Here is a 17,067-nt window from a genome sequence, read left to right as displayed (position 1 = left end):
AGAGAGAAGGAACAGAGAATATATTCAAACAAATTGTCGATGAGAACTTCCCAAATTTGTGGACAGAACTGGACCCTCGAATCCAAGAAGCAAATAGAACACCTAGTTACCTCAATCCCAACAGGCCTTCTCCAAGGCACATTGTATTGTAGCTGTCTAAAATCAACGACAAAGAAAGAATCCTCAAGGCAGCCAGGGAAAAGAAGACGGTAACTTACAAAGGAAAGCCCATTAGATTATCATCAGATTTTTCAGCAGAAACTCTACAAGCCAGGAGAGAGTGGAACCAAATATTCAAACTATTAAAAGAGAGAAATCATGAGCCAAGAATAATATATCCAGCAAAGATATCCTTTAAATATGAAGGAGGAATAAAGACCTTTCCAGACATACAGAAGCTGAGGAAATGTTCTAATACACGACCTGCACTACAAGAAATACTAAAGGAGGCTATTCGACCACCATCAACAGGGACAATTTGTGGCAACCAAAACTCAAAAAGGGGGAGAGTAAAGGCCTGAACCGGAATATGGGAATGGAGAAAATAAGCGTGCTGAAGAAAATGGAATACTCTAAATATCAAACTTTCTTTTACATAAACTTAAGGGTAACCACTCAAAATAAATCCAGAATTGAAATATATACTGAAATAAAAGAAGAAACAGATGGAAACATCATAGAAAACCACCACACAGAAATAATAGACAACAACAAAAAGGCAAAGAAACAATGGAGACACAGCCTTACCAGAAAACTAAAGATAGAATGACAGGAAATCCTCACATATCAATAATCACCCTAAATGTAAATGGACTGAACTCACCAATAAAAAGGCACAGAGTAGCAGATTGGATCAAAAAACTAAACCCAACCATATGCTGTCTCCAAGAGACACATCTCAGCTACAAGGACAAGCATAGACTCAAAGTGAAAGGGTGGAAATTGACACTCCAAGCAAATGGTACCCAGAGAAAATCAGGTGTAGCCATAATGATATCAGATGAAACAGACTTCAAGGTGAAAAAGATAACAAGAGACAAAGATGGACATTTCATAATGGTGAAGGGACTGTACAACAAGAAGACATAACAGTCATCAATATTTATGCCCCCAATCAGGGAGCACCGAAATACACCAAGCAACTACTAACAGAACTAAAGGGAGAAATTGACCAAAACACAATTATACTAGGGGACTTAAATACATCATTGACAGCTATGGATAGATCATCCAAACAGAAAATAAATAACGAAATAGTAGCCCTAAATGACACATTAGATGAAATGGACATAATTGACATTTATAGAGCACTTCATCCTAAAACATCAGACTATACATTCTTTTCTAGTGTACATGGAACATTCTCAAGGATAGACCATATATTGGGACATAAAATCAGTCTCAACAAATTTAAGAAGATTGAAATCATACCATGCATATTCTCTGATCATAAGGCTTTGAAATTGGATATCAACTGTAAAAAGAAAGCGGGAAAAAACACAAATACATGGAGATTAAACAACATACTTTTAAAGAAGGACTGGGTCAAAGAAGAAGTTAGAGGAGAGACAAAAGATACATAGAAACAAATGACAATGAAAATACATCCTACCAAAATTTTGGGGATGCAGCGAAAGCAGTTTTAAGAGGGAAATTTATCTCATTACAGGCCTATCTCAAGAAACAAGAAAACTCCCAAATAAATAACCTCATGTTACACCTTAAAGAACTAGAAAAAGAAGAACAAGTAAAACCCAAGGTCAGCAGAAGAAAGGAAATAACAAAAATTAGAGCAGAACTAAATGAAATAGAGAACAAAAAGACAATAGAAAAAATTAATATGACAAAGAGCTGGTTCTTTGAAAAGATTAACAAAATTGACAAACCCTTGGCTAGACTTACTAAGATAAAAGAGAAGACACTGATTAACAAAATCAGAAACGTAAAAGGGAAGTTATCACGGACACCACAGAAATACAAAGGATCATCCAAGAATACTATGAAGGACTATATGCCACCAAATTCAACAACCTAGAAGAAATGGACAAGTTCTTAGAAACATATAGCCTTCAAGGCTGAACCATGAAGAACTGGAAAATCTAAACAGACCGATCACCAATGTGAAATTGAATCAGTCATCCAAAACCTTCCCAAAAGCAAAAGTCCGGGACCAGATGGCTTCACTAGTGAATTCTACCAAACCTTCAAAGAGGATCTAATACCAATTCTGCACAAACTCTTCCAAAAATTGAAGAAGAGACAGTACTCCCTAACTCATTTTATGAGGCCAACATTACCCTGATACCAAAACCTGGTAAGGACAGCACAAAAAAAAAACTACAGACCAATATCTCTAATGAATACCGATGCAAAAATCCTAAATAAAATTCTAGCAAATCGAATACAACAATGCATTAAAAGATTATTCATCACGACCAAGTGGGGTTCATCCCGGGGCACAAGGATGGTTCAACATCGCAAATCCATCAATGTGATACATCACATAAACAAAATAAAGGACAAAAATCATATGATTATATCAATTGATGCAGAAAAAGCATTTGACAAGATACAACATCCATTTATGATTAAAACACTTAATAAAATGGGTATAGAAGGAAAATACCTTAACATAATAAAGGCCATATATGACAAGCCCTCTGCTAATCTCATAATTAATGGAGAAAAACTGAAGCCCTTTGCTCTACGTTCAGGAACACGACAGGGATGTCCCCTATCACCTCTGCTTTTCAACATAGTGTTGGAAGTCCTTGCCAGAGCAATCAGGCAAGAGAAAGAAATAAAAGGCATCAAATTGGGAATGAAGAAGTTAAATTATCACTCTTTGCAGATGACATGATGCTATATATAGAAAACCCTAAAGACTCCACCAAAAAGCTATTAGAAACAATCAACGAATACAGTAAAGTTGCGGCTACAAAATCAACGCACAAAAGTCCATTGCCTTCCTATATACTAACAATGAAATCTCAGAAAAAGAAATACAAAAAACAATTCCTTTTGCAATTGCAGCAAAAAGAATAAAATACCTAGGAATAAACTTAACCAAGGATGTGAAAGACCTATATGCTGAAAACTATAAGACATTTTTGAAAGAAATTGAAGAAGACACAAAGAAATGGAAAGACATTCCGTGCTCATGGATTGGAAGAATCAACATAGTTAAAATGGCCATATTACCCAAAGCAATATACAGATTCAATGCAATCCCCATCAAAATCCCAATGGCATATTTTAAAGAAATAGAACAAAAATCATCAGATTTGTTTGGAACCACAAAAGACCCCGAATAGCCAAAGCAATCTTAAGAAAAAGAACAATAATGGAGGTATCACACTTCCTGACTTTGGCTTGTACTACAGGGCTACAATAATCAAAACAGCATGGTATTGGCAGAAAAACAGACACATAGACCAATGGAATAGAATTGAGAACCCAGAAATAAAACCACATAAATATGGACAGATAATTTTTGACAAAGAAGCTAAAAACATACAATGGAGCAAAGACAGCCTCTTCAATAAATGGTGCTGGGAGAATTGGATAGCCACGTGCAAAAGAATGAAACTGGACTGCTATTTGTCACCATGTACCAAAGTTAATTCAAAATGGATCAAAGACTTAAGCATAAGACCTGACACAATAAACTGCATAGAAGAAAACATAGGTACTAAACTTATGGACCTTGGGTTCAAAGAGCATTTTATGAACTTGACTCCAAAGGCAATGGAAGTAAAAGCTAAAATAAACGAATGGGACTATATGAAACTTAAAAGCTTCTGCACAGCAAAAGAAACCATTGACAAAATAAAGAGGCCACCAACTGAATGGGAGAAGATTTTTGCAAACAGTGCCTCCGATAAGGGGCTAGTATCCAGAATATACAAGGAACTCATGCAACTCAACAACAAAAAAACAAACAACCCAATTGAAAAATGGGCAGAGGACTTGAAGAGACATTTCTCCAAAGAGGACATACAAATGGCAAATAGACATATGAAAAAATGCTCAACATCACTAATCATCAGAGAAATGCAAATCAAAACCACAATGAGATATCACCTCACCCCAGTCAGAATGGCTATCATCAACAAGACAAATAATAACAAATGTTGGAGAGGCTGTGGAGAAAAAGGAACCCTCATACACTGTTGGTAGGAATGCAGACTGGTGCAGCCGTTATGGAAGGCAGTGTGGAGGTTCCTCAAAGAATTACGAATAGAATTCCCATATGACCCAGCAATCCCTCTCCTGGGTATCTACCCAAAAATCTGAAAACATTTAGAGATAAAGACACGTGTGCTCCAATGTTCATTGCAGCTTTGTTTACGGTGGCCAAGACATGGAAACAACCAAAATGTCCTTCGATAGATGAATGGATAAAGAAGTTGTGGTATATATACACAATGGGATACTATTCGGCAGTAAGAAAAGATGATATAGGAACATTTGTGACAACATGGATGGATCTTGAGAGAGTAATGCTGAGCGAAACAAGTCAGACAGAAAAAGCAGAGAACCATGTGATTTCACTGATATGTGGTATATAAACCAAAAACAACAAAAGAACAAGACAAACAAATGAGAAACAGAAACTCATAGACACAGACAATAGTTTAGTGGTTGCCAGAGGGTAAGGGGGGCGAGGGGTGGGGGGTGGGAGATGAGGGTAAGGGGGATTGAATATATGGTGATGGAAGGAGAACTGACTCTGGGTGATGAACACACAATGGGATTTATAGATGATGTAATACAGAATTGTACACCTGAAATCTATGTAATTTTACTAACAATTGTCACCCCAATAAATTTAATAAAAAAAATAAAAAAAGTTCTACAACTTGTGGTAACGATGTTGCTGACCTTTTTTTGATATCAGAGGGATTATTCATTATGAATTTGTACCAACTGGACAAACAGTTAACCAAGTTTACTATTTGGAAGTGCTGAAAAAGCTGCATGAAAAAGTGAGACGATCTGAACTTTTCGCCAACATTTCATGACTCTTGCATCATGACAATGCACCAGCTCACACAGCACTGTCTGTGAGGGAGCTTTTAGCCAGTCAACAAATAACTATATCGGAACACCCTCCCTAATCACCTGATCTGACCCCCAATGACTTCTTTCTTTACCCGAAGATAAAGGAAATATTGAAAGGAAGACATTTTGAGGACATTCAGGACATCAAGGGTAATGCTACGACAGCTCTGATGGCCATTCCAGAGAAAGAGTTTCAAAATGGCTTTGAAGGGTGGACTAGGCACTGGCATCAGTGCATAACTTCCCAAGGGGAGTACTTGGAAGGTGATCGTAGTGATATTCAGCAATGAGTATGTAGCACTTTTTCTAGGATGAGTTCACGAACTTAATTGTCTGACCTCTTAAAGGAACACGGCAGCTTTGTGCAGTGCTTCTGTACTAGAGCCGTCGTTGTTAACTCGCTGATGTTTAGGACTGTCAAGAGGCAATCTGCATGGGTCGCTCATGTTTCTGAACGTCATTTCTTTTTTATTAACATTTACAGAGCTCCTTCTAGAATCAGAACTCATGGCATGCATTATTTTTTTGTTGTTGTTGCTGCTTCTTTAAAAAATTTATTTATAATTGGCATACAGTATTATATTAGTTTTAGGTGTACAACATAGCGATTCAACAGTTATGTATTTTACAAAACGATTGCCACAACAAGTCTCTGATCCAGGTGTGCTGTGTTTTCTTCTAGTACCCGTGAAACTGTGGTGGGGGTGGGCCAACATGCCAGGCAGGCAAACCCTCAGATCCTCCCCAGGTCCTGATGCAGATATGAGTGTACAGTTAAGTTTGATCTGACAATAGTAAGAGTGGATTTTAAACCACTATTAGTTATGCACATATTAAACCTGGATATCAAGGTTTACGTTTTATTTAAAAGAGAAAATTAAGCTAAAGTAAATTTTGATTCTTGACTTAAAAAACAATATTTTGTTCTATTATATAAGTCTGTCACGGAACACCAGCAGTGGTCCATGAATCTGAGGGATTTGTGGGACCTGAGTGTTGGCAGGGAATGGAAGTCCTTTAAAGTTTCTAACATTCCTACCTTTTCCAGGAGGGGAGGGGCTCTCTGGCTCTGGGGTCACCCCTGCCGGTGCTACTGTGGAGGGTGGCGTTTGGTGAGTCAGGGAGGGGTCTCCTAGAGAGAGGACAACCACATGGCATTTATCATCTTGAGGGTGAGACCTGGGGGTGGCTTCAGGACTGGATATAAATAAAAAATAAACATAGAAATTGAAAACGGACACATCTGGCTTCCTACAATACAAGTACATGAAAGAAACATCGTTTCCCACCCTGCAGTTCCCATGTAAATGCAAACACAGACTGCAGACAGGGCCGGCAGCAGCAGCATCACCACGTACGCTCCGTTTCCCTCATCCCCCAGTCCCGCCCGGGCAATGGCGACGGGCGCAAACAGATGCCCCTACATCCCGTTGGCCACATCCCCGGAAGTGAAGCCTGAGCTCAGGGAACCAGTCTTGTATCAATGGCACGACCGTGGATGGCTTTTCTCCAGAGGGAGGCGCTGTCTCCACCTTCCAAGGCTAAATAAGCATCCTTGGAAAGATAGTCCAGAGAAAGGGCAGTCAGTCCTCTGTGGCAAGTACAAGGATTCCTCCTTGCCCTGCCTCTGAAGTCTGCATGACGTCTCCCAGGGAGCGGGTGGGGGGGCGGGAAGGGGGGAGCACCGGGTGACCTAACCGCTACCAATTCAGGGAGGAAGTCTGGCTCTCCGAGGAGTCCCACAGCACAGTTTGCTGCAGAACGACCCCCTCTCGCTGGCCTCCCCCATGGAGAAGCTGGGATTTTCACAAATGTTATATGAAATAATACGCAGCTTGTTGCTGGACATGCCTCAAGTATGCAATAAATGTTAAATCAGAATTCTCTTGGAAGGCCATGGGTGAATCTCTGTTTTTCTAGAGTATTCCTGGAAATGGCACTATTGGTTTCCACCTGCAGAACGTTTGGCTCCTGACATGGTTTTCCAGTTGCAGATCATTTAAAAGAGCAAACAAAACAAAACACAACATTGATTCTGGCGACTTTCCCTCACACTTGCTCTGGAGCACTGGCTGAACACACGGCTTGGGTGGCCGAGGTAAGGGAATCTCTGCCCCATGTGTCTCCCCAGTCTCCTGGATTGGGTGCCAGTGGAGAAGAATGGCAGTAATTTCCCTGCAGGCTGTCTCCAAGGGAGACACTGGAAAAGCTCTCTGGGAAGCAAGCATGCTTGAGCACACAACCTTATCTGTAGCCGAATTCTTGCTCCCATAATCTTAAAGCATTGATGGTAATGATAGTTAATATTTACCAGCTTTCACTTAATCGTCCCAAAAGCCACAGTGTTTACATCAGGTCCATTTTCTAGATGGGGAACAAGAGTTCCGAGATGTTAAGGGCCTTACCCAAGGTCTCACAGATGGTAAGTGGCAGAATCAGGATTTGAACCCAGACTTGTGAGACCCCCGAAGCCTATGGATTTCCTTCCACCTCCAGGAGGTGCCATTTAGAAGCCCATTGCTTTATTCAGCCTCAGACCTCCACACAAATCTCTTGGCCCCTCAGATGGGCTCATTCAGCGTCACACATTGCAGCCCTACTCTCTGTATGGCCTTGGCAAGAGTGGAGGGGAGCAATGGTGCAGGGTTGGCTACTTACTGATGCACTTGAGACTGGGAGTTGTCCACTTGGTAATGTTGTCGACTTCATTGCGCAGGCACTTAGTCAGGCTGGACGTACCAGCTTTACGCTTGAAACCAGAGTTACAAATATACCGCTCCCTGGAATTCTCCTTGTAACTCTTGACATGGATGTCTGCGTGTTCAATAGGTTTGGGAGTAGAACATGTGGTACCTGCAAAAGTGCAAATAAGAGGAGAGAGATGAACACATTTCAGCTTGTTCAGAAGCCTCCCAGGAGCCTTGCCTTACGTGCCAACCATCCAGCATAACTAGAGAATGAGAGGAGTTATGGAAAACCTCTGCCTCTTTACAATATTATTGATTATACTCCGCAAACTGTCTTTCATATCCCCATGGCAATATTGTGGCTACTAATTTGTGCTTTCTAATCCCCTCATCTTCTCCCTCATCCCCACTCCCCTCCCACTTAGCAACCCTCAGTTTTTTCTCTAAAAAACAAATGTTAAAAAAAAAGTTAAAACCTCTGCCTCACTCTCCACTTCCCATCAGTCTCCTGCCTCAATCTCTCCGCAGGTATCCATCTCTCTGTTTCTCTTCTGCCCTACCCACGTGAAACCTCTGAGCTCTCCTGCCTAAACAACAGCAATAGTCTCCAAGCAGCCGGCATCATCATTAGAAATGCATATTTGATGGCTTCACTCTTTCCCGACTTTCTGCTGCTCTTAGAATAGAAACTAAAATCCTTAAGAAGTCTTTGAGGCTCTGCCAGACCTGGCCCTGCCTTCGTCTCTCACTGTGCTTCCTCTGGCCACACGCGCCTGTGGGACCCCGTGCCACCCACAGGCCGATCCACCCTCCCCTGACCCCACTCTTGGCTGTCCATCTCCTGCCCTCCTTCCTGGCTTACTTCAACATCACTTCATGAAAGTCTTCCCTCACTCCCACAGTCAGCTAGGTTCCAGACTTCTGTGTTCTCTTCCTGTACAGTCGTTTTTACAGTTGTATTTAAGATGTTGAGGTGATGTGATGAATGTTTGTCTCACCGTCTGCACAATAAGCTGTCGAGGGCAAGCTGTTTTGCCCAACATCGTATCCCATGAGCTTAGTATAGTACCTGGTGAGACAAGGTGCTCAAGAAATACCTGTGCAAAAAATGAGTGGATGAACTTTCTTCCCCAGCACCAGGCTTAAGTCTGACCTTCTAATATAAGTGAGTTCAGCTTACTTAATTTCTACACATATCTCATTCTTCCAGCTTTCTCGGAAGAAACCAGAGGCAAGGTGAATTTCCCCAGATGGTTCTCCTTTTGTGTTAGCTGGAATTAAAAAGCCAGACTCTAAAACTTCAACTAAAAATCCTGGCTGTGGGGCTCTAGCTCTGTCCTGTGGAAATAAGGAGTATTGTTGGCTATTTGCATTTTGAGGATGCCCTATTTGTACTGACTTTTTGTTGTTAATTATTTTATGGCCTGTTGATATTTTTGCATCCTTAGAAACATTCCTTTCCTATATAAAAGCAAGTGACATTGAAGGTTAAAGATAACTTGACTTTAATAAGTTGTAGGAATACTTCTGACTTTTTTTCCACATTATGTAATAATAACAAAACTTACAAAAAAGAAAAATTAACTTTATTTTCGCTAGGCAAAAATGAGTGAAATTGGTATTACTTATCATACACCTAATGTAAAATGCTACGGATCCCAGGAAAGAATCTATTCATGAGGACTTGATAACAGTTAAGTAATATCCTCTTTGGCACCAATTTTGTAGATTGGGGTTCTATAATGGAACCCCAAAAGCGTCCTTAGATCTTAAAAAGTGAGGACCCAACCAACGTATTGCTCTACCACATTTCCTCCAAACCAGTGTTGCCAGCCTATCCTTGTTTAAGATGAAGTTCTGTCCAAAGCCAGAAAGAGTCTACTGCACACAAAGTTAAAAAGCAAGATTTTTCTTTAACCACGTGAAACAACTGTATGATCATTTTAAATTTAGTTTTCAATTACAGTTGATATAGAAAGTTATATTAGTTTCAAGGGTACAGCATAGCGATTAGACATTGCTGTAAGCCGTAGGGGATCACCCCGATAAGTCTAGTACCCATCTGACACCACAACTGTATGATTTTTATACTCTTTTTCCTATTAATTCAATACATGATTAGGTTTTCTTACACGCAGAGGAGATGAACAAGAACTGGTTTCTTAGACCAAGCCTTGCCTGAGGCCGTGGAGGTGGCTTAGAGTGGGCTGTGTTGGAAAGGAAAGTCCCACAGAGGGAAATTCTTCTGCAGCATTTTCCATTGTCCTGGAACTTGTACAAGCACGTCAAGAAAGGATCGCCCCCCACCATCACTAACGTGCACACGCAGAGTAGTTCATTGGCTGAGGTGCAGGAGCCAAGCTTCCCAAGTCAGCGGTAAAACATAGCAATCTGTGGGCTGCCTGCCTACAGCTGCCTGGGAAGCTGGCTTTTTGGTTCCAGGTCTGGAAGCCCAAATAAGTCTCTGCTGAGCAGCTGGGACATCCTCAGGGGAGAAGGTTGGGACTCCGCCAAGGGAACTTGGTGAAATAATCTTTCTGCCAAGGAGGGTAGATGGAGGGGGAGACCGAGTATCATGGCAATCAGATTCACAGACCAGAGTAGGAGCCCCCCCCACCCCCCCCAGTTATGTCTGTGCTGGGAGTCAGCAAAGTATGGCTGCTGGGTGCAATTCCATCCGCCACCAGGCTTTTGTCAGTAAAGTTTGATTGGAAAATAGCCTATTCGTTTATGTATTGCCGCTAGCTGCTTTCACAAACTGACTGCTGAGCTGAGTTGTTGCAACAGAGGCTGGAAAGTCCACAAAGTCTAAATTATTTACTCTCAGGCTCTTTACAGGAATAGTTTGTCTGTCAATCCCTGCTCTACGCAGCCTTTAAACAAGTCGTTGCCCTTGTTACTGACATCCGTTGCCCAGGTAGTCAGCGTAGAACTGGCAGTTCTTAAGGTAATACAACCCAAGCAAAAATAAAGGCCTTTCCATGGGCAAAATCCACCATAAGTCAAGAGGCAAATGACAAAGTGGGAAAAAAAATGCATCTCATATCACATAGGGCTAATCTCTCTCATATATTAAGAGCTCCTGAAAAAATCAATAAAAATTCTACCAATCCCATGGAATTACAGGAAAAGGATATCAACAGGTGGTTCCCAGAAAAGGAAATACAGATGGCTCTTAAATATATACAAAGATACATATTCAGCCTCATTTACAATGAAGGAAGCGTAAAATAAAACTATGTAAGGTAGCAGGTTCAGCTCCCAAATTGGAAAAGAACCAAATGTCGATTAATACACTGTGTTACTTTCAGATAGTTCATACAGAACTTAGTGAGGGCATATCTGCAATCTAAATACACATGCCCTTTGACCCCACAATTCTATTCCTAGGAATTTATCTTGTAGATATATCTGCAGAACACTTATACACATCCCCTTTCACCCAGCAATTCCACTTCTAAGAGTTTACTTTACAGGTGTACTGGCAGATCTGTGAGTGTGTATAAAGTTACTGATTATAATAGCCAGTACCTGTAAATCACCCCGTATGTCATCAGTAGGACACAAGGTAAATTACAGAACAGCTGCACAATGAAGAAGTACGACCCAGCTCTTAACAGTAGACGAAGAAAGTGCTTCATGCACCAAAGTGGAAAGATCCTAAGATACACTGTTGGGCTAAGAAGAAAAGGGTCAGAACCTGCCACCATCAGTGAAAAAAGAAACAATACCTGTACACATTTTTTTGTCTAGACGTAAACTCTTTGAAAGGATACACAGGAAACTATTATTAGCCCGGGAGAGGATGGCAGACTTCACTGAATGCCTTTTCATACTTGTTGAATTTTTAACACTGCCTATGTTTTACCTGTTAAAGATGCCTTTGGAAGATTTTGTAGTGCTCTGTTTCTTAAGTGGGTATATACATGGGTGTTTATTATTCTTTTTTCATATATTACATATTTGCTGGGGTGAAAATAAAAATATTTATCAACCAGTGCCTCTCAGGTGCCCACCAGTCGGAATAGCTACTGGTATTAACCAGGACCAGGCAGGGCAACCACTGGCCACGGATGAACAACCACACCATGATGATTGGCAGAATATCAGTCGTGCATATATGTTACATACTGTTTCACATGTATGAAACACTTCATAATAAAAAAGTAGTTTAAAGTACTCTACTGCAGGAAGTCAGAAACCTTGGTTGAGCCTAGGGCAAGAAAGGGCTAAATCACGCCACAGGTGGGCATTTAGTGTGTACTGTAATACATCTCCTGCTACGTGAATGTGAGAAATGCAAGAGATCCTAGAATTAGGAATATTCGCCCTTTTCTGGGCAGCTTGGGGTAAAATCAAGGATGAGAAGGCTTATAAGGCCACGTGGGAGGATTCTGGACATCTTTTTGGAGGACAAGATGCAAAGTCCTCCCAGCAGACTTTGGATGTGACAAAGTGCATGTGGATCGAAAGATGTTTTATCAGAAAATGTTACCAAAAGAAGATAAGAGCCAGAGCTAGAATGATTAAAGTTTGTTTGTTTTTTAACCTGTAAAACTGTTAAAAATTCCCCTCTCCTTCTAATTAGAAGTTGAAACATTTGAGCAAGATTCAGACCCCAAGATGTTCTTTGGTTTGAAACTTAATAGCTAAAACCAAGGTGCTGGGGCTTGCCCGGTCATGTACCGTCTCTTTATTTCTGCGGCCGCTCTCTATAGACAGACGCTCAGCAGATCTACAGGGTAAGCCCAGAGCTGCTCTGACAGCTGGTTAGCATGACACCTAGTAAAGTTCTCCATTTTCATATGTGAGTTTAGGAATGTGCCAGGATCAGGCCAATCTAGTCTGGAAGTCTGGATGGTTGAGCTACCTGAGAGTATGGTGAACACTCAAATGGATGAGGTGAGTTCGGTCACCTATCCAGATTAGACTGTGTGCTAGGCCTGGAGGGGGACAGAGTCTAGAAAATGTGACCATCTTCCACAGTTCTGAACGTCGCAATGAGGATTCTGGAACACAAATCTCCATCCATCCATTCTGGAAAATGTCTCTGATCTTCACCCAGGGTTTAGACGATGCTGATTCAGTTCTGTATCCTTCACATTAGCCAATCTTGTTTGATGTGTCCCAGTGGAATCTGTGCCTGCTTTCCAGCAATCTGAACCTTCTTTGGATTGGGCACGAACTGGGGTCAGCTTTGATTAGCCATGGGCCCCACGGAGCAGCTTTCTCCTCTCTTCTCACCTGCTCCTGTGGATTGGCGTGCCTCTGCCTAGAAACCCTAGTTTTCTGGACTAGGGCCCTGGCCCTCTGCCCAGGTCTTGCCCACCTTTTCCTCCAGAGATTAACACGTTGCATATGGCGGGGTTTAAATCCCTCATACCCCTCTGTTCCGGCAGGTTTTTAAAAGAAATTACTTTAAAATGCACTCTTCTCTTTAAAGCATAAATGCTTCTATGTCATTTATTATTTTTCTATGGAATTTTTTAGGATTTACTCACCTATGATGTTAGTAATCCCTCCTGGTGTGATACTGCAGAAAGCAGCTTCCTTTGTGCAGTGGGACACGGCAAAAATTGCATATGTACCGAGTTTTACTTCTCACTTTTTTTGATGCGCACACTTTACACACCCGTGTGTGATATTTTTTCTTTCTTCTTCCCACTATGGGCTCCAGATGATGCGTGGCCAAATCTCCCAAGAGCCTGGCCGGATTGTCTTCCTTGGGGGCCCGCTGTGTAGGCACTTTCACAGCTGGTTCCCTATCGCCACTCGTCTCACCTCCCTGTCTTGGCCTCTCACTGCTCTCTGTCCAGTCTTTTGAAATTCTTGTTATCCGTCCTTAACACATGGCTCAGAAAGAAAAACAAAGATTCTCTCCAATACTCTCCACCTGATGGCTAGGTTTGGTTGTCAGAGATTGACTGTCAGAATCACTAGGACACTTATGCATTTCACTCCCAGGATCGCCACCTTCTGGACTCCTTATGCCATGTCCCACTGGTCAGGTGGCCCTCTCCAGACATCAGAATCAGAGGGACCCATCTCAGAATTTAGAATGTGCTTAGGACAATGTACTATAAAGTGCCTGGCAGCCTTCAGACAGGCCAGCTCACTGGTGGGTCAGCTGTCAGACTCCCCGCTCCTACTTCAGGAAGCCCTCCCCTTCAGGCTCTGTCACCATGGTTTCAGCATATCCCATACCTGAGCCCACCCGAGCTAAGGTAGCCTGGTGGATCAGTCACTCCAGGCTTCACTTGCTCTTCCTAGTCTCAAGAGAGAAAATGGAGGTTCCTCAGAAAATTAATAGAATTACCATATGACTCAGCAATCCTTCTCCTGGGTATCTACCCCAAAAATCTGAAAACATTTATCTGTAAAGATATATGTACTCTGATATTCATTGTAGCATTATTTATGGTGGCCAAGACAAGGAAACAACCAAAGTGTCCTTTGATAGATGATTGGATAAAGAAGATGTGGTATATATACATAACGGAATACTACTCTGCCATAAGAAAAGGTGAAATACTGCCATTTATTACAACATGGATGGATCTTGAGATTATTATGCTGAACGAAATAAGTCAGAAAGAAAAAGTCGAGAACCATATGACTTCACTCATATGTGAGATATAAAACTGAAGGCAACAAAGGAACAAGACAAAGAAACAAAAACTCATAGACACAGACAACAGTTTAGTGGTTACCAGAGGGTAAGGGGGGATGAGGGTAAACAGGATCAAATATAAGATGATGGAAGGAGAACTGACTCTGGGTGGTGAACACACAAAGTTCTAGATAGATGATGTATTACAGAATTGTACACTTGAAACCTATGTAATTTGACTGACCATTGTCACCCCAATAAATTTAAATAAATAAATAAATAAATAAATAAATAAATAAATAAATAAATAGAGAGAAAATGGATTGTTCAATTTTTGTTTTTATTCCAACCACTGACTCTTCTTTTAAAGTCCCATTGACATCTAATATTACAAACACACACACACACACACACTCACACACACACCTATGCCATCCTTTATCACTCCATACTGATAGTCTCAATGCTCTCTTTTCACTTACGTGGCTTCTATAGTGGACTCAAACATTACATTTCCTTTTCAGTGAGATCATAAGATAATCATTATTTTAATTTACTAACTTTCTAAAAAGAAACTATTTCCTGCTAATATCTGTGAACAAAGTTATTACACGGAAGAACTCTAGCTGTTTATGTAGTGCACTTCCTTTACCGGCCTCGCTCTCTCTCGCATCCAGTATTTGGGTTGTACCTCGTTTGCCTGAATCCCTTCCAAAACATTGTTATTCACTGGATAGTCCTCAAGCTCAATTTTATTAACTGATTTGAATTTCATATAATGTTCTAAATCATCTGATCTTTTCTCAGTTGCCTTTTTTTCAGTCTTCACTGTTTTCTGTGTGGTTTTCAAATTGAGGATTTTTGTCAGCAAATTGTTCTATCTCTTCTAAGTCTTGAGATTGTCTCCTGAATTTAGGATAGTGGTTTTCCGCTCTTAGGGTTTGTAGCACACTTTGAAATAAAACCTGTGTGCCCTGTCACTTGAAGGAATTGAAAAAGTCAAGGTAACGGCAGCCATGTCAGCAAGAGGTGTAAGGAATCCCTGCTGTAGTAGGAGGGCGTGGGTGCTGACATGTGACTCCTGTGGCATCCTTCAGAACTGGTCCTGTGTGAGTGGGACAGTTTATTGAGTCTGTAAGAACCCAGAGTTCTAACAGCTTTCAATAAATATGCAGTCTTCTTTGAGGGTGGCTTAGCTTATTCCTCTTAACCTTACAGTACCTTTTTCAGCTCAACATCCCTTCTGCCAAGCATCGTTACTAGAGGTCTATTCAGTTATAGCCACAATGAAATTTACGCACTGAATGGGAAAGGGTTCACAGACAATGTGCTATGCACACAGTTGAGAACCACTGTTTTAAAAGCAAAAGCAAGCTGGGCCAGATACTGAGTCAATAGTGATTGCTTATAGCGTCTGTAGATTTTCCTGCCAAGCCCACCTCTGCTGTTACATCTGAGGGCAAAGGTCTAAAAGTCACTGTCAACTCTCCTTTTCTTCTTGATAATCTGTAGGAACCAGTCATCGTCAATGAGTAAAACAAGTCCAGTCCAGGTTTCTCACTGTTGGAGAAAGTTATAACTGCGAAAGGGGGAGGGGACAACTAGAATGTACCCTACGGTGTTGGCATAGAATCGAGGTTGGAGGTATCAGTATGTAATCAGTGTGTGTGTGTACATGTGTGTGTACATTTGAGTGTGTACGGGCAAGTATGTACATGTGTGTGTGCTAGCTCTGTCCTCTGATAGTACCTAGAAGCAACATTAGCAGCAAATATACTTGGTATCCAGATCTTAGTCTCTACAAAAAGAAACCGTGGCTGCTTGGAGAAAAGGCTGATTCCAGGCCTAAGACACGGAAAGCACAGGATCAGCATGGGCTGTCTCATACCAGAAAGTCAGGAAGTGCTCAGAGAATGATGCAAACATGTCAAAAGGATACAGTGGCCAGGTTGAAACGGCTCTCACTGGCCAAATCTGGGGCAATTTGAGTATCAAAACAAAGATAGTAACAGATTATAGAACAAAATAAAACAAAACTCCATTAAGTTTGCAATATAAATAAATACCGTGTTTCCCCGAAAATAAGACCTAGCCCGACAATCAGCTCTAATGCATCTTTTGGAGCAAAAATTAATATAAGACCCGGTCTCATTTTACTATAAGACTGGGTCTTATATAACATAATATGCAACATGTGGTCCTGGATTATATCCAGAATTAGGGAGGAAATAGCTAAAAAGGACATTATTGGGACGATTGACAAAACTTGAATATGGACTGAGAGTTAGATAAGATTGTGTCAAGGTTGAATTTCCTGATTTTGACAATTGTTCTGTGATTATATTAGAGTTGTTTTTTAGGAAGGTATGTAAGAGAATGTTATTTTTAGGAGATAAATACTGAGGTATTTAGGCATAAAGAGGCATCCTGTCTCCAAATTACTTTTAAATGCTTTAGAAGAAAATGCATATGTTTAATAAATATATGCGGGTAGAGGGGAGGAATGATAAAGCAAATGGGGCAAAATGTAAACACTTGGTGAATCTAGGTAAAGGCATATTGGGAAGGTGTTTGTACTATTGCAACGTTACTGTAAGTTTGAAGTTATGTCAGAATAAGTTAAAAAATAAGCAAATTTAGTATCCAAATAAAAACCACTTGATGAGTGGCACTTGGGGCCCTTTTTTTTTTTAAGATTTCTATTGA

The 17,067-nt window shown here is 41.0% G+C and overlaps 1 protein-coding gene across 4 annotated transcripts in view; it reads right to left on the bottom strand.

The window, feature by feature from the left end:
* Positions 1-17,067, bottom strand: part of IL15RA (interleukin 15 receptor subunit alpha) — a 48,638-nt gene that overhangs the window by 11,171 nt on the left and 20,400 nt on the right. For 3 of the 4 annotated variants that reach the window (XR_012493786.1, XM_074325026.1, XM_019738264.2), the window contains exons 2-3: positions 7,723-7,917; positions 6,104-6,196 (exon numbers count right to left, since the gene is read on the bottom strand). Coding sequence is in view for 3 of the 4 variants with exons in the window: in XM_074325026.1 (XP_074181127.1) it covers positions 6,104-6,196; positions 7,723-7,917 (288 nt within the window). In the remaining variant the exon portion in view is untranslated. The remainder of the gene's footprint in view (positions 1-6,103; positions 6,197-7,722; positions 7,918-17,067) is intronic. The other variant, XM_019738267.2, reaches the window with a different exon arrangement.

Source organism: Rhinolophus sinicus, linkage group LG02 (genome assembly GCF_036562045.2).
Source record: "Rhinolophus sinicus isolate RSC01 linkage group LG02, ASM3656204v1, whole genome shotgun sequence".
NCBI lineage: Eukaryota > Metazoa > Chordata > Mammalia > Chiroptera > Rhinolophidae > Rhinolophus > Rhinolophus sinicus.
This window is presented reverse-complemented; position numbering and strand designations above follow the sequence as displayed.